Raw genomic sequence first — 21,234 nt, 5'->3', positions numbered from 1 at the left:
TTGAATGACAGGTAAAGCAAAAGCTAATTCTCCTATAAACAATCACTTCATTAAATCTATTTGCATATTATATGAGCTTACTCGGTGAAGAACTTGCTATTTTTTAAAATTATGTATCAGTCTAATTTTTCCCCCTAAAAATGCATTATAAATGTATATTCAATGAATGAAAGATGTGCAGGAAGTCTAAGGCAAAACCATGAACAAGAAGACATGCAGACCCATGCCATCACCAATTGCCTACAGATGCTTTTAAGAATGGTGTTTTATTGAAAGTTCAGACAGAAGGATTTCCTTCTCATTGTAGAGAAAGCTTTGAACAATTCCTCCCTTTCTCCAAAGAAAATGTTGACAATAAAATCTTTGATCTTCAAAAACTAATGCACATGATAAATTTAATCAATGTAAATAATTCTTCTAGACTCAGTAGGACCCATCACAGATATTTAAACACATAACTATCTCTCAAATAAAGACCATGCATGTGGTAGGTATAGTAGCATAGTCCGAAAGTTCACTTAGATAAGACTGTATCTTTTTTGAAAGACATAATGGAAATGCTGTCTTATCAGAAGATCATGTCTTAGGCTTTTTAGATTACATTTTTCAAAGTTATCTGCACTCAAGTTCAAAACTTCAAAAAGCAAGATTTACTTAGACAGTTTAATGATGTTATAAATACATGTACATGTTGCAGTAAAATAGTAATGATTCATCACACTTTCATATCATCATCAGTTCAATATTCTATGATTTCAGGAAATAGCGCCGCATAATTTTATTCTACGTACTGTTTGTATTGTCAAACATTTTTCCACCATCTTCCATTAATAACGTGAGTGTTCCAGGTGTTGACTTTATTGAACACAACTAAAGTTTGAGCATAGAATCCTGTAAGATACTTTGGATCTTCACTGATGTATAGATATAACCTTTACATCTTAAAGTTCTTGTGGAAAAAACAATTTTACTTAAGATGATAATCTAGTTCAGAAATTTGCTGATGCTTGGCAAAAGTCACAAAATAGACAACCTCATTTCTTTTCTGAAATACTTACAGTCATATTAATAAGGTTTTGATTCCTGCTGCTTCATGTCCTGTTCAGTAAATGAATATCACACTGTAGCAGGCGCGGCTTGTTTCAAAAGCTGGGTGCTCTAACTCCCCCACTGTTAAGAAATCGTATTAAGATTTCTACTTGAGAGTGACCTTGCTGCTGCCTTTTGTTTAATACATTAATACCACTGAACCAATATTAGGGAGAAGATGAGTTGTGTGTCCTGCTAGTGATGATAGTATTTTGTTTACTGTTTGAATTGTTATGTTGCTTACACAAAAATGTTCTTGAATGTGATTTTAGTTAATTAAATTGGTTCATGTGATGATTTATGCAAGAGCTGTCTGGCTTTGTTATTTTGAATGTGACCTAGAAGTCTCTCATCAACCAAGATGACTATTGATGAAAAGCCACCTGTATGAACACAGAAGCAACAAAAATAAGAGTTTTGCCTTATGTTTTGAATTGCTGAAAATGAGGCTATTTAACAGTGGTCTTTCACAAAAGCAGTATTGTGTTTCCATAACATGAATAGTCAGCTACAGTTTCTCCTACATTCCATTATATGTATGACAGACTATAAGCATTTCTTTGCACTTCTGGCAGGACTTTAAGTATTACCTACAAGAAAATTTCTTGGTGCTTTGTAGTTTCATTGCTTCTTTTGTCATCGTCAGATAGTGTCAAGATCTGGAAATATCTGTTCTTCTGGTACTGTTGTAATTAGAAGGAGAATTGGTACACTGTTATTATTTCTTTGGCTATAGCTGCTTGGGATTTTTCACCACATGTAACATACTATCTACAATGGAAGTTTATTTTTGAGTATTTTTTTGTTTTCACTAATGCTTGGGAGTGGTTATGCTGAACATGAATGGGTTTAACAAAAGCTGGTATATACTGAAGATAATGATAAAACCGGCTAGAATTAGAGGTTCTAAGTGACTAGGTTTTATTAGCTTCTACAGGATTTTTGTATGATTCTGGTTAAGAATGTTGACAACACACTGTTTAGTTTGAAAAGACAATACAATGGGCCACAATCCCCTTAGGGAAGAGAAGTGGCGCTTGAGACTGTTAGATGCATCTCTAATATTCTGATAACTCATCTTTATGCTTTTTTTGAGTTTTGCTGTTCTCAAAATTGGACAGAGTAGCAGGGACTATGAATTACTGTGCACAAATATATAATGAATTGATACATACTTTGATATTTTTTCTAGTTTTTCCTTCTTTCTCTTTGGTTATCAAACTATGTCGGTGTCTGCCACACATTCATCTAGTGACCTGTCAATACTCTTTCCAATCATTTTTCTGTCTTGTTCAATCTGTTGAAGCCCTAGGCAGTAGCTCAGCTGTGGTCTTCAGTTTGGAGGAAAAAAAAAAAATGCAATCAGTACCTGAATTTTATGATAGCTCCATATGTCTTCATATATGTGGCACAAAAAGCAGGCATTCTTTTTTTCCTGTCTATTCCTGCTATTTTTCTGGTGCGTTGCAAGCTCCTTCGTAATTTGTTTTATGGTGCAACTCTCAATTAATTATGGATGTTGTGGGAATAAACAATATTCTTGTTTACCAAGAAGGGTTTTAAAACTTTAAAAATACTTTTTCATTTTATACTCTAACATTTCAATATAAATGATTCTAATCTTATTCTTATACCACAAAGAAATTAAATACATTTTTCTCCACCACTGTGTTTAAGTATTTCCTAGGATGTCTGCTCACACTCCTTTTGTATCTAACTACATACCAAGTGTAAAGAGAACAAACAGCTTAAACTGCAACATGTCAACTGGAATTAGGCTTCCATGAAAAATAAACAACCACTATTACTACTTACATTTTTACTTTAAAATAAAAGATATTACCCTCTGCTTGAACTGAAATTAGTATGTAAGAGAAACTGCAGAACTTGAAAAACCATTTCATAACACAACTCCAACACAGAGGTCCCAGATGTGCAATCTTATCTGAGCTTTATCCTGAATGTCTATCTAACACACCTTTTTACTTGAGAGGTGGAAAATCAAACAGAAATTAAGAGGAAGAGCACAGCAGAGGTGGGTATGGTTGATCTCCTGGTTGATGTCTCCTGTAGTACTTCATTGTGCTTTGGCTGGTCTTCATGAGTGAGTCTTAAAGAAACCATTTCAGAGGGATTAATTTTCTAGACATTGGTTGTTCATATTATCTGTCAGCTAGACACAGGACTGAGTCAAGTCTGGTTTGAACCACTTCCTGGGCTGTCCAGCAGAAAATCAGGTGACATTTTTCTGTTGTTTTTATTATTTTTTTTTTCCCCCTGAAGTTTGGGTGTTTTTTTGTTTTGTTTTGTTTTTTTCCTTGTGTTTTTTGTTTATTTTCCTGTGAGTGTTATCAGAGGAAATACATATTTTTTCAGTAACGGGTCACACTTCCTTATATGTTCACTATACATTTGGAAATAGCAGTCTTCAACTAAATGTCTTGTCTTTCCTGGATTTGGTTGTCTGAGTTGTGCTTTCTCTGTGGATGCACTGCTGTGTGAGCTCACAGTCTTTAGGCTTTACTGGTGGGATGCAGAACTGTCTCACTGAAGAAGCTTCAGATGTGGAATTTGTTTCATTTGTAATGTCAAGTGAACCCAAGTCCGTTAACTTTGAAAGCATCGTGAAAAGATTGTCTCTGCTTGAGTGACTGTAGGAAGCTGAAGTTTGCTTGTGTTCCAATGGAGAGCTTTTTATTTTATACTTTTTAAAATATGACACTAGGTTGTCTTATACTGTGCATGCTTTATACTTGAATGAGACTTTGTTGTGCAGGATTATGTATTTTTACACTTTCAATGGTTCCACAAAAATAATAACATCAATTTAAGCAAACTGTGATTTGTGGCTTGTTCAATTCAAATGGAAGAACCAGAAATAAAATCAGAGAGATGGCTTGTAGCCCATTAGAACAATTCATCTTTTAGGTATGTCTGTACTGCTAAAGAACAAGGTCCAGGAGGGGGCGGAAGCAATGACTTTTGACCGTCTGTGTTTCTCAGTTGTCAGTCTGCTCCTTGGCATGATTCTAGTCCTTGTGTACATGTGAGGTTAGTTGGTTTGTTTCCACTGCAGGATGAATGAAATAACATACAGCCTGTGTCACAGCCCACCAGATAAGTACATTTGCATTGTGAAACTACATGTATAGATTACATGCTTTAGGGGGTCACTCTAGGCCAGGAGAGGGTGTTTGAAGGATATCCCTTCAGATCCTGCAGGAATACTGCTGGAGGCTTTCACAGAGCTGGGAAAGGACAAACCTGGTGTAAAAATGTGTAGAGTTAATGTCTTCTGAACCTGCTTCCTGCAGTAAACTCCCTAAAGTGTCTTGGGAGAAGGAGCAGCAGAGATGTAAGATTTGAAAAGGTCAATGTAGTAAGCAAACAGATCATAATATGCCTGATCATTGGAGTGGTGCTATCTAGTGGATTTCTCCTCAGCGCTATTTTAGGTTGAAGTATTCCATGAGGACTATGGCTGAAAGTACCACTGTTTTAACTTCCAGTTACTTGGGGTTTGGATCATTATATATGGTGCAAAGACAGTTTGCAAACTAAACTTTAAAATAAGTACCTTCTCAGAAGGTTTCTCCAGGAAACTTTCACTTATTTATTTATTTAAGTAAAATTTTAAGTCAATTTTGGTTTTGGAAAAAAGTTTCAAGGGAATAAAGTATGATCATTTTCTTAGTGTTTCTCTCCTTGGAATAAAATATTGAAAATGTGAGATTCTTGGCACATGGCTAGAAACTGATAATTATTTAAACCAGCTGCCTAGTTGCAATGTGTAGCAATATGTATTGCTGTGATTCAGTAGCACGTGTGAAAACAAAGACAAGCGAAAAAGCTGTGAATAAATAAAAGGTGATAAATACTTAATCATAATGGGTGCACAGTGGTGATTAATTTTAAAAATCTAAACTATATTTAATCTTTTAATAAAAGAAATAACTCAGTTTCTGTTGCATCTTAAAGTTATGATTATGTTATAAACTATCCAAAAGTAAATACATGAATAGCACCTTTTTCCCTTGTATTTATCCACCAAACCTTTGCATTTGTAAGTACAAGAAAAGGATGCTCTTCATGTGTCTGTTTTCCTGCAAAATTTCTGCAGTTCTCTAAGAACCAACATCTCCCTGTAAGCAGGTGGGTGTATTCAAGGGAAAAGACATACCTAACTATTTCGCAATATATCATACATTTTGTATCCATTCTGTTACTTTTCTGAAGAAGTAATATACAAAATTATTCTGTGTAATTTCAGCATCAAAAGTAAGAGCCACAATTTGACCAGACATTGATTACTTGAAAAGATTTTTCATCATCTGTAGTTAAGGCTCAGTCTGAGGTAGTATGTTGAACATTACAAGCAGAACTTTCCTCCCTTCTAGCAAATGTCCTCAGAAGGGAAGAATGTTATGAGTTACATCAAAAGTTTAACGAGTGATTCATTACTCTATGATAAATAATGTGATTTAGGTTTCCCAGCTGTTCATTGTACTCACAGAAACGGTCTTCAGTGCAAACCAAATCCTTCTTGATAACAGCTCATTGCCAGTTTTTGGACATCACTAAAGCTGATTAAAAACAGGTGGATTCTTCCCATGTAGCATACCAACCAGCTGAATGAAATGTAGATAATTCATATTAATTGTTAAAGAAGATTTCTCCCCCCACACCGTGGACCTTATTGGAATGCCAGTATTCTCTAAAGTTGTGTTTCTGAACAGAAGAAGATTAATATTTTAACTATAATACCCATGTTACTTTGTTTATAAAACCTGAATTTTAGTGGGCACTGTAGAGAAGGCCCTGGAGGAAACTTAATTTTTGAAATGTGATCCCTATATGAAAGTCTCTGTGAAAGTCTGGTGTAAAGATTTGAAGGGTTTCATTTAGAAACTCAAATTTACATAGCTAAGTTCTATTTTTTTTTTTTTTTAATTTTGTGGTATCTGTTATATTTCTAAGACTCAGTTTATCTTTCAGAAAAATAAAAGTGAATGACTAAATGAGATGGCAGAATTGCAGAACATGAGCTGTGTTTACTGAGTGTTCCATTTATGAACTAAATGTTCTGTTTAATCTTGTGATTTATTACTAGTTAGATAGTTCTCTTTTATTTCTACAAGTTTGTTTTATGTGGAATAATGATACTGGTTTCAATCTTCGTGCTTAGGGACATAGAGAAGGAGACTCAGAGGTAGAGAGTAGGAGACCCACGTATTGCTGACTTGTGCTGCATTTTCATGGAGTTGCCAGCAAAGTTCAGACTGCCCTCTTTTTCTGAGCTGGAAAAACAAATTGGTACCAGGAAAATATTTCGAATACAGAACTACTTGTATCTAAGCCAGATGAAATTTCTGAAGTGCACATATCTTTGCAAATTAGGATGTGCAGAACAGTCCAAATACAATATTTATATCTAATGTCATTGTTATAGACCTCAAAGATGGTCTCTCTGTAACACTGCATATAATGAAATGACACAATATGAAGTGGAATTCATGATGTTAGTCTTTCCAAGCCCAGACCGTTTTAATTTTGGGAATTAATATTTTCTTCACTGACTCAAGTTCTGTGCAGCCTCAGAAGAGAAGGTGAATAAAAGAACAGAATGAAATAATAGAATGTTTCATGTTTCTAGTTTGATACTCAGAATTTTGTAACAATTTTCCAATTTAGTCACTGCATGGGCACCTAAACAGTTCAGAAAATCTGACAAATAAGACAAATTGAAACAGTTGCAGTCTTTCATGTCATGGCTGAAATGTAGTGCTAAGATGGTAGTGAAGAGTTGGTACATTAGAGAAATATTTAATATCATACATTTGATTTTTAATCTGAGAAGTAGAAGGAGGATCTTGTGACGTGGAGTTACTTAGTTGGTAGCATATATTGGAGTATATTTACTTTTTGTCATAAGCATAGGCTTCCATGTGCTTTAAGATATCTGTGTGTAAGTGTTCACAAATGATCCCAAGTTGCCACTTGGAGTTATACTGACTGGTTCTGGGTGAGGTTAATGTTGCTGCACAAGTGTATTCAATAACAACACAGTGTAATAATGTACAGGTCAGATCTGAACTGCTCTGTTCTCCATATTCTCTGACAGTGGGCCATCAAAGCACGTCAAAATATATTTACACATATTTCTTGATGAATTTAAGAAATAACTTGCAAAAATCTCCAAATCTAACTAACATTGCAGTATTTTAACTTTCCTACATCAATAATTATTTTCTGTTTCATTATGGGTCAGTGTTACATTTCAACTCACCTAGACCTGAGATTTTGTGTAGTTGGTGTATGCTGGGGCAAAGCACTTACTGTTCATATACAATGGGACATGCTAAGAGCAAGACAAGATAGTCTCATGTAACAGATTGTTTTAAAACTTTGCAAAAGCAAATAATCAGTTCACAAAGTCTCAAGTTTGCTAGTTAAGAGGATAAATTTATTTTGGGTTTTGTTTTTTTATTTGTTTCTATCTTTATTGCAGGCTATGTCTCTTATTTTGAACTGAGATTTTGTGTGCTAGAGAAGTGTAATTTTTTGTAAATGTTATATTAAAGACTAATTTCTCAAGCAGTTGGAATTAGATTTTTTCAGAGACAAACATTTCTTCTGCACACTGCATAATCATTAGATCAGTTTAAAAAAAATATGGAGCTTCTGGGAGAAATTGCATTTCTCATGTATATTGTAAGTTTTTTAAGAAGTAACATGTTCAAAATGAGTAAATGTTCATCTTGTATTGCTTCTGAAATAGCTGGTAAAATATAGTGATGAAAAATCCCTAAACTACTAAGAGCCACTAGTGACATGGATAGTAGTTTAACATGGAGAGGAAGACTAGACAACTTTTTCAACAGCTTGTATGCAGGACCAGTTTACATGTGTACTCGATAGCAGTGGCACTTGATGAGCCAGGCACAGTTTAATTACTGAATTTCTATTATGCAGAGGTTGCAATAGGAAAACATTTTCGGACTAGTCTGTTTTTGCAGTAAAGGGGTGGTTTTCTGTTTGTCTGTCCTATAGAAAATTAAATATTTGCTCTGTATCTGTCAGCCACGTATGGTATCATTCTTTGTACATCCTTGCTATAGCAACCACTGCAAAGTGACTGTATTGTCCTCTGATCTGCTGGAACAGTTTTCCCCTTGCTTCCTCAGCCTTTTTGCTGACCGGGAAGCCCAACAAATACTTTGCCAGTGGTAAATTAGAATTTACTAGTGAAGTTTGGGCATTTATCGGTGTTACAGTTTTCAAGTTGAAGCCAAAATTCATTTGTTGACATATTTTTTGAATGTGCTTTTATTTAATAAAGAGGAAACTCTACACTTCAGGAAATGGCAATCTTTATTTGCTGCTATGATGGGAAAATGCAAATGAAGCAGAGAATTTACTGATTAGTATTTTACAGAGCAGTCATTTACTATAATTACATGTTTTTAATCGGTGGAATTATCATGTTCTATTAACCAAATTCTTTCCTGACTTCTTGTAGGATTCTGAGTAACAACAAGATCTTATGGTTGAAGAATGGCTCTTTCTTCGGACTGAGATCCCTGGAGAGACTGTGAGTAACTGTTCATCTTAGTTCCACCTTTGATTAAAAAGTCTTCTTATTTTATATATGAAACTAAGCATCAGATAATGAAGTTGAGATATTATGTACCGTATTGCACGGTAGAGTTTCTAGGCCATCATGAAGTTAAGAAACAGCAAAAAAATCAGTGAATGGGGATGGATGTGGAAAATACAGGAAAGCACTGTCATCAGTTTGGAACTAAAATAAACATCCAGTCAAAGTCTTGTACTACACTATGTATGCTATCACAGTGAAGACTGGTATATGTAATGGTAACACTAATAAACCTGACATGTAGTTGGGGTTATTTAACTCATTAGATTCCAATACTTCCATTGTATTTCTATGCTAATTTTAAATCTGTTCTATATTTAAATTATATTCTAAAGAAACTGGACAGCGTTTATCACTGGAGCAGACAATGACATTGATAAAGGTCCATGAGTGTGTATTTCTAGCCAATATTTGGAGCGGAGAAGAGATGCTCTGGAGCAACAAATGAGTTAGGTAGAAAACATTTGAAAACTTTGGAACAAATAAGCAGTAACAGCTATACTGTAAACCACTACTTTATATGTAAGTCACTCATTTGAGAATAATTATATGAGCAAGTCTAAAAGACTGGTTTTAATATCTATTGGCAACTTTGCCAGTGCATCTGAAATGAGTAATTATATCATGCCTATCTTACAATATCTCTCACAGCTTAAGCTAAATTATTTTTATATTGCTTTGCAAGAATACCTTGATTATGTAGAGCTGTAGATATAAAGTAGCCGCTGTATTCATGAATGGATTCTATGTTTCATAAATGTTTCCATATTTTAAAAAATTACATATTAAAATCAACTTTAACTAATAGTTTACTATATATGTGTGTGATGTGCATGCTGTTTATGGTTGTGTAATAAGGTGGGTAAGTATATGATATTGTGGTATTTGAATATTCCAACTGCGATTTTAAAATAAACAATGTGTTTCAAGGTTTGGAGCATTCTCTTAAGCACTTTGAAGTGTTAGGGTAAAGTTAACTGTCTGAACAGTTTTGTAAAGGAATACTACCTTTTCTCTGCATACAGTTATAGATGTAACAAATAATTATTTAATATTGACAATTTTAAACAGCATGGAATAACAAGTATTTGTATATTGTTTACTATCTGGTTTAATCTAGGTGTAACAATGATATGAGGTTTATAAAGAAGTTTACAAATATTTAGACAAAACAATTCAGGGGATAGGATTACAAATGTATTGCAAGAAAGGAAATTAGTAAATTAAATTCTAATGTACTGCAAGTAAAGCATTAGTGTTTAGATGTAGAGGAAAACATTTCCTTTGGGTTCTTTTAATTTACATTGGTGAGTGATACTGAGCATGTAATTTTAAAAGCTTCATTAGCCATCTACTTAGAGAAATATTTCAACCTGAAAAGACATTGCAAACAGTATTGAGAACAGTGAGCAAACAAAATATGTCCTAGGTGTGTAGCCTCAAGTGTCACTGGCATGTAAACCTTTTTGATTTTATTACATTGATTTTTTACAACATTACAGATAAAATGACTGAGTGTTGTCTCATCTGTATATAATGCTCTTTGGCCATGGTGGTAATACAAAACCCATAAGTGATCCTTGAAGCAAAGGCTATGATTCAGGTGATGACATTCTTATCTGCTTCACATGCTGCATTTCTTGTTCTCTGGTCTCACACACTTCTGATCAATACCTGCAAAGCCCCAGTTTCAGCTGCGAGGGATGAGAACAGTTGGAATAGTCTACTTAAGCGGCGGGTGTGGATGAAGTATATCTGAATGAGGGCTCTTGATCCTTGGACAACAGTTTCCCCAGCTTTGCCTTTTCCACACAAGCTAATTCAGAGTGGTATTTCAGGTGCTCAAAATGGAGAACTATGACCTATGTTCATGGCTTATCAAACTGGACCAATAAGAACTTTTATTCCTTACCTTAAAGTGGAGGTAGAGAATCTTATGAAGTACAGTAGCAGGAAAATCCAGCTTACTTTAAGATAACGTTATGTTTATGAGATCAGGTGCTTAGAAATGCAAATGTGCTGGAGTTAAGGATTACTAATTTAATTTGGCTTTGCACTTCTTGTGGTCCTGTTCAGAATAAAAAATCAGTAATGCAAATGCCATAGAGATGAGAATCATGTGTGTCTGTAATTCTTTTGTGATTACTGTGACATCATGAGCCAGAAGAGTGTTATCTTCTGTGGAAAATGAAGTCATTCAATCTCAAACTTGAAAACTTTAGAGGAGAAGTAACGTTTCAGATGGAACCAAGTAACTTGTATGTTTTGACTCTTTCTTATCATGGAGTGCTCAAAACCTCTTTTTGAGCAGAGAACAGTTTGAAGCCCTATTCCAGTAACCTAGTGACAACTTTCCCCTTATTTTGTTTTTCAATGCTTGTCACAACAGGAATTGGATTACGGAAGTGTCAGTAATCCCAAGGTCTGGTGATTTCTCAACAGTGTGTTACCCAAGCAAGAGGACTCACTGAGCAGTTCTTTCAAACTAGGACTTCTCATTTTACGTAACTTTAAGCAAACAAACCGAGAAACATAGGTTGTTTGCCCCTTAACTGTCCATTCTAAGAGTAAGATAGAATCAATTTCTCTAAAGCTATTATTATTGTAGGACTCTTATATTACGCATGAAATGCATTTAAAAAAAAAATAGTTTGAACTGGTTTGTATTTGTTTCTGCAGACTTCTCAGAAAATTGCATTTTTTTGTCAGCCATAGCATGAGTAGTACAAGGTTTCTATTTCAGATTGTCTTAAATTGTGTTACTGCTATAAAAGGAAATCTGATACTAGGTTTTTAGGAATACAACCAGCTAGCCAGGGAAAAACATGTTTGAGGACACAGTTATTTCCCTTTTAGTAATAGAAAGATAATCCTGTACCTACTAATACTTTATTAATATGAAAAATGAAACATTTAATAATGTCTGTAAGAAAATATAAGCAACAGTGATCAAAATACATTTATGGAATATTGTTTTTTCTGGGCAGTTTGCAAAAGTGCTTTGAAAAACACTGTCTCACAAAAGGTGCTTTTTCTTTATTTTGTGTATGTGTGAACAGTGACTGATGAGTGACCTGCAGAGGTGGCATTCTCTCTCCACTTAGTTTGGGTTTTCAGAAACTAAGAATTGCTGCCTTGTGCTGGTTTGGAAAGGCTGACTCACAAATGTGTTATGACATCTGGATCATGATGCACCTCTGCACTACTTGCCTTACTTTGCAGTACTAACAAGAGGCATTAAGAAGTTAATATCCTTACTGAAATATCATGTGAGAATAAAAACTTTCTTTAAACCTGGGTTTTGTTTGATGCTCAGTTATATAAGCCTTGATTTGGAATAAAATCAGAAGTGTAGGTAAGAAAATAAATAAACTTTTTTGTATCAAGTATGATAAAGAAACTGTTAAAATATGAAGAGCTTTATGGAACTTAACTGGAAGACATCGACAGACCACAAATTCTACAAATTAAAGAGGGCACCTTGAACCCATTTCTGTGATACACCTCGTTGAGACAGCTTCATATTCAGGAGGCTGGGAGTTCAGTTTGGATCTGAAGCCTGGGGCAAAGACTTGACAGCTTGTAATGGTTTCAGTTCCAGTGCCTTCCCTGTCTGTAATCAATGTCGTGTCTTTTTGGGAGATTCATTGATCTGAGCATGTTACTGTAGACATTTAAAGAAGTTTTTCATATGCTCTGAGTACCATAACAGAAAGTCAAAGTGGGCTTTCAAAGCCATGAGATGGTGAGCTAGTCTTTTCAAGTATCAGCAATCCAGAGGCTTTCATTTAGTTAAAATAGTGATTTGGAGGATCTGAACAACTGAAAAAAAAAAAAAGTCTATATAATTTGATAGTATAGTTATATATTAAATAGAAAAACCTGTGACTTACACTTTGATTTTTTAAAAGTATTGTTATTGATCTGTTTATTTTTAATTTATGGGCAGTGGGGTTAACCATTACTATTACCCAAGGAACTACGGCAGCTAATGCAGATTAACAGCTTGCTAGTGGATACACTATCATGGTAATATGTGGTATGGACCCTGCTCTGAACAGTGTGCAGCAGAATAATACTATTAGTAATAGTTGTGGCAAGTCTTTTTATGCTTGAGAATATTTGACCAGCCATAGTCCACATGATACTTCTGGAGACAAGGACTGAGGTTGTTGGGCCAGGTGCTCTAGCTGTGCAGGACCCAACGTCGAGATCTAGACTAGGAAGCTAAATCTTATACCCTCATCCTGATGTCAGGTGGCACAAAACAGTATGTAACTGAGCCATTATCCACACTACTAATTTTCTTACCCTCCACAACAACCATTGCATCACAATTGCCTGGATAGCCTGTGTCCTGCAACAATTCCCCATGTTACCTTTAGCTGGGGGCAATTGGTTGTGGTGGCTTCTCTGCTATTGGCTTCCTGATGCTTAATGGGGTTGATCTTGTGCTTGGCATTTTCTGAAGTGGGTGTATTAAGTCTCTCTCTCTTTCTCTCTCTGTTTCATAACCAAATGTACTTTTTCATTAAGTTTATAGGAGCATAATTACCTCTGAGACTGCTGCTCCTTTGTCCCCTGTGGCTGAAACGGGTTCAGAAGCTATTTGGAGGGAACCAGCAAATTAAAATAAGGAAACATACACAAACAGACTGTGATTGCATAAGCAGTATTTCCTTGGGAAATCAGGATGAAAGATCACTAAGTAAGATTACACATATTTTTCACAGTTGACCCAGAAGAAAACCATGCCAGGCACTAATACTTCAGCAGTAACTGTTTTTACAGAAACTTGCTGTTATATTTTCCCAACATTCATAGACATGTTTCTAGACAAAGAAAACTAATATTGAAGTATTAGTAACAATTTAGCATTAAATTTATTTTTATTTTTTTTAGCTGTATCGATCAGTCTTACTTGACCAGGTCTCATTTAGATCGTGTGTACTTTAAAGTATTGCTGTATTGTAAAGTTACCAACTGTGTGGCAGTGCTATGCAGTCACATGTTGTCCCCAGTTATTACTCAATAAGATTGCATAAAACCTACTTTCAGTATGGCATTCTGCAACTATATATTGTGCTGTGCAATTGAAGTAATAACACATTAACTTAAGGGAATGAAAGGGCAGGAAAGGCAAGTAAAACAAATTAGACCATAGAAAAAAACATGTTGTTAAACAGCTAGTATAAAAATATGGTATTTAGATGTTCTTTAGCAAAACTCAAGTGATGAAAGGGTAAAACACAAAGGTTTTATGTTTTGATATACTGATGTCCTTCTTTAAACATGCAATTTGCATTCTTTACATTGCTGGCCTTTTCATTTATTTTCTTGCCTATACTTTTGAAATGTGCATGTGCACACACATGAAGAAACAGAGGTGTTCTTCTTCAGCAGTGTGTAGGATTGGAAGTATGCTTGAAATTGTTAAGCAATTGTATTTTCAACAAATATGTGTCTTCAAAGTTAGAAACTTTATAAATGAAATTTAGAATTACTCACCTTTTTTGGATTGTTTTAGAAATAGAAAAATATTAGCTATTATAAACCAATAACATTTTGGACTGACAGCCAGGATCCAATTGTACAACGTTTTTTTTTTAATGCCTCTAACATCATGCAAGTACTTACAACAGAAAACAAATTCATAATCTTGGAGACCTGAAATGACCACATTAATACATCTCAAATGCCACATAGTCGTGTTTAAGTAAATGCTCTGATGTTACTTAGGGAAAGGGCAATTTTAAAATCTGTTTCTTAGAGCTGTCTGTTGTGTAAGTACTCATGGCATGACTGAAACTGTTTGGTTTTATCTTCTTCTTCTTTTTTTTTTTTTTTGTTAATTTTATTTGCAGATATATGGAGGAAGCAAAATCAGTACAAGTTCCTTTTAAGCATCTAAAGTTTTACTGCCACTTTTTCTTGTATTTAGTAAATTGTCTAGATCTAGCTGCTAATGATAACAAATGAGTTATTTGTTTAATTGCACCTCAAATATATAAAAAGAGCAAAAATACAAGTGCTCCAACCATTATCTTTCCTTGTCTAGGAGTCTTGGGGAAATCTAATAAATTTTTCATGTTAAATCTCTTACTGTGTTGGCTTGTTGTAATTGTTTACAAAAAAACTCATTATGCAGCAGTACTGTTTGAAGTGGTTGAGCATATTCCAGTAGGTGAGGAAGGATGGGAATAGCCATGCGGAATCATTTTTCTGCTGGAGTGCATGCACACTAAACTAGACTGAAAACAATTCATATTCCTCTTGGTGCTCATTGAACTTTGAGTTACCCTTTTAGTTTCAGTGTCAGATTAAGAGATTCTCTTTCTAATTACAATGATGCTAGTGTTTGTGTGAAGCAGGATAGTTCCCTTTGCCACTTCTAGAAGCAGCTAATACAACTGAAAGTTTTTAATTGGTGTTAAGTATGCTTGCCTGCAATATATTCAGTACTAAGGCAATTATAAATATTGAGCTTAAAAAGGAAAGCTCTGAAAATTCATGAATTACTGAAATTAACTGTTCTTCCAGAGAACCATCTATTGTCTAAACAGAGACATCTGTATAATATCTTCAGCAGTGACATAGATAGTGAGATCAAATGCACCCTCAGCAAGTTTGCAGATGTCACAAAGCTGAGTGGTGTGGTTGGCATGCCTGAGGGATGAGGTGCCATCCCAAGGGACCTGGACAGACTCAGGAAGTGGGTCTGTGTGAACCTCATAAAGTTCAACAAGGCCAAGTGTAAGGTCTTTCACGTGGGTTTGGGTAACCCCTGGTATCAATACAGGCTGGGGGATGAGTGGATTGAGAGCAGCCTTGCAGAGAAGGACTTGGAGGTACTAGTGGATGAAAAGCTGGACATGACCTGGCAATGTGTGCTTGCAGCCCAGGAATCCAACTGTATCCTGGTCAAGGGAGGTGATTCTTGAGCAACCTGATCTAGTTGAAGGTGTCCCTGCTCATTGCAGGCGTGTCAAACTAGATGACCTTTGAAGGTCCCTTGCAACCCAAACTATCCTATGATTCTGCCCCTCTACTCCACTCTGGTGAGACCCCACTCAGAGTACTGCACCCAGCTCTGGAGCCCTCAGTACAAGAAAGACATGGACCTGTTGGAACAACTCTTCTGTGAAGAAAGGCTGAGAGAGCTGGGGTTCAGCCCGGAGAAGAGAAGGCTCCGGGGAGGCCTTATTGCAGCCTTTCAGTACTTAAAGCGAGCTTATAAGAAAGATGGGAACAGACTTTTCAGTAGGGCCTGTTGCAATAGGGCAGGAGGTAATGGTTTTAAACTAAAACAAGGGAGATTTAGACTATATATATATATAAGAAATTTTCTACAATGGAAGTGGTGAAACACTGGAACGGGTGGTAGATGCCCCATCCCTGGGAAGATTCAAGAACAGGCTGGATGGGGCTCTGAGCAACCTGATCTAGTTGAAGATGTCCCTGCTTATTGCAGAAGGTTGGACTGAATGACCTTTGAAGGTCCCTTCCAGTCCAAACTGTTCTGTGATTCTATGATTCTATTGCAAATAACAGGTTTGAAGGGTTGGAGATACTAAAGAAATAAAGATCCTTACAAATACAGGAATGGGAAAAAAAAGGCATGTATCAAGCAGCAGACAGATCAGAAAGAGGGAAGAAAAGATTTACCCAGATAATAGTTCTTTATCACTTAAAACAATAATATCTTTTTGTGAAATTAGTATTTTGTTAAGGCACATCCTGAAGCATGGAGAGAAAAAATTTCTACCACAAAAATGAGTGATAAACTAGACAATTGGGCTGTATGTTTCAGAACTTAATACACACAGCTGCTTAGCTATATCATTTTTTCATTGATTATGAATGCCGTGATTAGCCACTGAAATGTATTTTTGTCTGGGCTTGTACCATATCTCTGGGTCAGGACCCAATTTCTTACCCATCCTGGGGTTCCTTCCACATCTGCTGCCACCAGTCTTCCTTTGTGGTGGTAACAGCCTGGAAGCTCTGGAAATTTGCCTCTCTTTGGTGCTTGGTCCTCTGCCATTATGATAATTTTGGTCATGTTACTCAATAATACCAATGTCATGTTTATTATGATACAGGCAGAAGGTAGAGCTGTCTACTCAAATGTGTTCTTTAAATATTTAACTTTGTGTATCTGTCAATGAAGTTGTAACATTTAAATGAATTATTGCTAAATAATTCAATACATGTCAAAATTTTTTTTTTTCTATAAAATCCAGTTAGTACCATAAAATCCAGTTTCTATGAAAGTGTTCAAATATCTTATAATTATAATGGCATCGATTGTTGAAATTTGTAGGAGTCTGACATCAGACTGGAAGGAGATACAAAAATGATCATTGTAGTACCAGAATATCATCAGTTTCTCACTTTGAAGATATTTTCTTTTAGCATCAAACATGGATTCCTCATTAACATTTAAAATACTGGAATTATTACTTGTAAATCATGCAAAAATACAGAATTATTTATTTAAAACCAATAAAATGTAAGGTTGTAATGAGAAATTTCCCCTATCACCTTAATTAACTAAAATTATCTTAGTCATAGTGGATAAATTTCCAACTGACAGCTTAAGTTAGACAACTTTATTGCTTGACAGTATTTATTTATTGACTGATTTCTTTTGCCATCATCCAGTCGTGGAAGATGCTACATTTAAGTCATTGTACTCAATTAAAAATACAGCTTTTTATCTACTATGCCTTTTACTTAAAGGTACTTAATCCATAAAGGTGCTGTGTAAATAGGGAATTTTATATGTAATACTATAATTACAACCAATATATGTACAAGTATTTTCAAAACCAAACCTGAAGAATGCTTTGAAAACATCATAGAGCAGAAAACTGGACTGTTGGTCCTCATATAAAAGGAGTGCAGGGTGGAATATACTTCAAAGCAAATATTACTTGGCCGCAGGCAGTATTTTAATGAATTGCACAGAGGAGGATACTTAATTTGCAATTGTTGCATAGAAATCTTGAGAAACCAGAAGAGGAGAAACAGATGAGGGATCAATGTCACAAGTCAAACTGGGCAACCTTAATTAAAAATTCCCTTTTCGTTTTAATTCTGTGATCCTTAATGGAACTTTTGATTACATTCTATGAATGTTACTCATTCAGTGATGCAAAAGCTGAGTACTGTTATAGTGACTGTCAGAAACAGTGGAGTTAGAAGTTAAAAGGAAAATTACCTTATCCTCTCCCTAATAGGCATATGTACTCTAAGTCTTACAAGCATGAAGTAGCTATCAAAGCACTTGTAATGTAATCTGACAGAAAGATAATGTATTTTTTCCTCTAGTCATTTGTTATTTTCCAGTACAAAGGCACAATACAGACTATTAGACATCACATATTTTAGAGGATGAGACAACAGGAAAATACCTTTTATGTCTACTCATGTAGAGCTGCTACACCACAAGGCGCGAAAAAAAGCCAGTAGTTCTAAACAGAGAGGATGTTTCCTTCTGGACATTACAGTGTTGTTTAAAAATAGCAGCAATTGACTCTGATAAATAGGTTAGTAAAATCAATCTCCTAGTTTTAATATGGTCCAGAAGCAAGTGTGTTTCCCATCTTTTTTTCTACCGTAAGCCTTTTTTTTTTGTTTGCCTCCTAAACCGCCACATTCATTTCTTTGGTTCTTGTGGTAGCTTTTTTTTTCCCCTGTGATAGACACAACATGGTTTACCAGGCTACCAGGCCATGTATTTTCTCTTAAATCCATGCTTCATAGTGAGTTGTAAGACTTGCCAGCGGAAGCACTGCTTGTTGGCATCATGGGCATTTATGCCATTCTAGTGTGAGATTACATTCCTCCAGTTCTGGCATGAAACTGGTTTCAGCTTAGGCACAAAATGGACAGCTGCTTGTTGTATGTGGTATAGAAAAGATATTTAAGATGTCATTGGTTTGCCAGGTTCATTGCTATACTTTTGAGTGTAACTGTTTGCATTTTTTCCCCCAACAAAACAGATTTCTGTTGGTGATTCTAGCATGACTAAATAAAAACATTTTGTGAGGACACAGAATTTTCAGGAGCATGTTTGTCATAGATGTCAGTATTTCATTTCGACTGTTTTGTATTTGCACAATAGAGTCTTTTTAGAATGATAAAGCTGAACTATACCACTTCAGACTGATGCAAGCTGTATAATTCTTCTATAAAGAAATGGCAGACTGGCTGGAGAGGTAGGAAAAGCAGAAATGTTGTTTAAAGGCAGTTTGTATGAAGTTAGAGCAGCATGCTGGGAAGCCAAGTTGATAAAAATTACTGTTACTTGATCGATAACTGAGATAATCTTGCAAAGTGAGCTGTGAGGTAAGTTGATAGTAGGGTCCTTGTGTTCAGTATTTTGTGGTTTTGATCTCTCAGCTGTAGATTATTGAGGGAATAATGTTTTCAAACTCCAAGAAATATTATAGTATATTCTCTGTTCATATGCAATGTGATCTTTAGCATGTTTGCACTTGAGAAGACCAAGGTTTGATGCCTCATCTGGTAGTATCTGGACCTCAGGTTCTGAATAGGAACATCTCCTTAATGTCATGGTGTGCTCAGGGAAAAGTCAGTATCAGAAGAAAAGCTCCAAACTCCATCCTTCCCTTCCAGAGAGTTTTCTGGGGCCTACTAATACCTTTTTGTATGTGTGTGTCATTTATCGTTTGCTTACTTATAAGAAAACACAAATATACATAAGTTACTCACCCGAAAGTTCCTGTGTATAGACAAGCATCTGAGGTCTCTGGTGAAAACATGCTATTACACATTCATGTCATGCTACTCCATAAATCCTTTGAGGGTACCCAATGGCCCTGGGAGCTTGTTGCCCTCAAAACTTGTGGGGATGCCTGCAGAAACCAGAGCTTGTTCTCTGACCCTTGCACTTCCCCATGATCTCTGAGAAGGTTAAAAAAAAAAAAAAAAAAGTACTTGAAAAGAAATAGAAAGAAGTGCGATGTTTTATGCCAATTTAGTTTAAAAAAATCCCCAAAATGAGTTGTCTGAAGTAGTTAGGAAAGCTGATGTAATATAACAGCTGTGGACAGTTTTTTCCCCACTTCTTAATATAGACAGAATTGATTAGTTGGGTGTAGTATAGTGCTGCATGTGTCAAGTAGGTACAAAATAGTTGTTCTCACGAGAAAATTGCATGCAGACTTAGCACATGATAAGCTGTCTTGTGTTAACACAAATTGCCTCCTTGAAATAGAAAGTGACTGGGAGAGCTATAGAGGATGTTTGTATAGTCTGAGCTATGCACATATTCTGTGTAAAAAAGAATTACAAAATTCCTCTATGCTTTACTTTAGAAAGCGTTTTGCTGAGGAGAATACAGAGAGGAACATTGTGCTGGAATTAAAATGTGTGTTTTTATTTGCTTATGAACTTGAAAGAATAAAATAAAATGGTTCTACATGATGTTAGTGAGCTTTATCTTGTAGATATAAGCAGTTTGAGTTAAAAATAAGCTACTTGAGTTAGCATAATGCAAGCAACTTGTTGAAGCATGAATAAAATATTTTTATCATGCTTTTATAACCCAGAAAACTGCCAAAGGGGCAGCTTGAAACTCTTCAAATCAATTCATTTCTGTCTATGAAAAAATACGAAAGATGCTAAATCAGGAAAAAATATTTTAGTTGCAGATACCTGAAAAAAACCGCCAAATTTATTAAAAAACCTACCCTCTCAACTGTAACTGTAACACTTTTGCTATGATGCTGTAATTAATGGCCAATGAAGGAAATGTTTAGTGTCCACTCTGACACATGGTGCATTTTTTATTTTCACCAAGTATTCTTTCCATTTTTTAATGTTCAATATTCACATTTGTTTTTTAATGCAAAGTAAGTTAATACTACTTTAAAGACTGTAAAGGCATGCTTGTCAGCTGAAATGGGAATTTAAAGTACATTGTGTTCAGAACAAAACAGTGTTTTCTGTACTGTGTCAGCAGCCAAGTTGAGAATGTGATAGCTTTTTTCCCCTTTGTACCATTAATTGCTTTTAGGTATTTCTGAGAAGTGCAAGTGCCTCACAGGGGACAATTCTCCCATTTGAGTGACGTTTGAGTACTGTATTAAGTTTTCCTACTGTACAGAGCTATGTGAACTTACAAAAATATTTAGGAATGTAAGACCAGGATGGGTTGCAGCCAGGCTGAGTTTCCAGGGATAAAAAGAAAATTTGTTGAACTCTCCCTCTCATCATCTACACCATAAACTAGTCACTCCATTAATTGCTTTCCAGCACTCCATTGAGAACACTGAAACTTCAGTTCAAAATAATGTCCCTAAAATTTATAATGTGTCAGTGGAGAAGAAATTGTAATGGGTCACAAGGGGGTTTTTAAAATTTTCTTTTTACATGTCTTTGCCACTGTAACCAATAAATCCTTAACAGACCAAAGCTGACAGTTACTTTAACCATGACTATGCCAGCACGGTATACCC

At 35.4% G+C, this 21,234-nt stretch overlaps 1 protein-coding gene across 2 annotated transcripts in view; it reads left to right on the top strand.

Moving 5' to 3' along the window:
- The window catches only part of LOC309440615 (adhesion G protein-coupled receptor A3-like), a 274,291-nt gene that overhangs the window by 32,487 nt on the left and 220,570 nt on the right, over positions 1-21,234 (top strand). For both annotated transcript variants that reach the window (XM_082054477.1, XM_082054476.1), the window contains exon 2: positions 8,609-8,680. In XM_082054477.1, coding sequence (XP_081910603.1) covers positions 8,609-8,680 — 72 coding nt within the window. The remainder of the gene's footprint in view (positions 1-8,608; positions 8,681-21,234) is intronic.

Source organism: Streptopelia decaocto (assembly GCF_964273445.1).
Source record: "Streptopelia decaocto genome assembly, chromosome: 5".
NCBI lineage: Eukaryota > Metazoa > Chordata > Aves > Columbiformes > Columbidae > Streptopelia > Streptopelia decaocto.
This window is presented reverse-complemented; position numbering and strand designations above follow the sequence as displayed.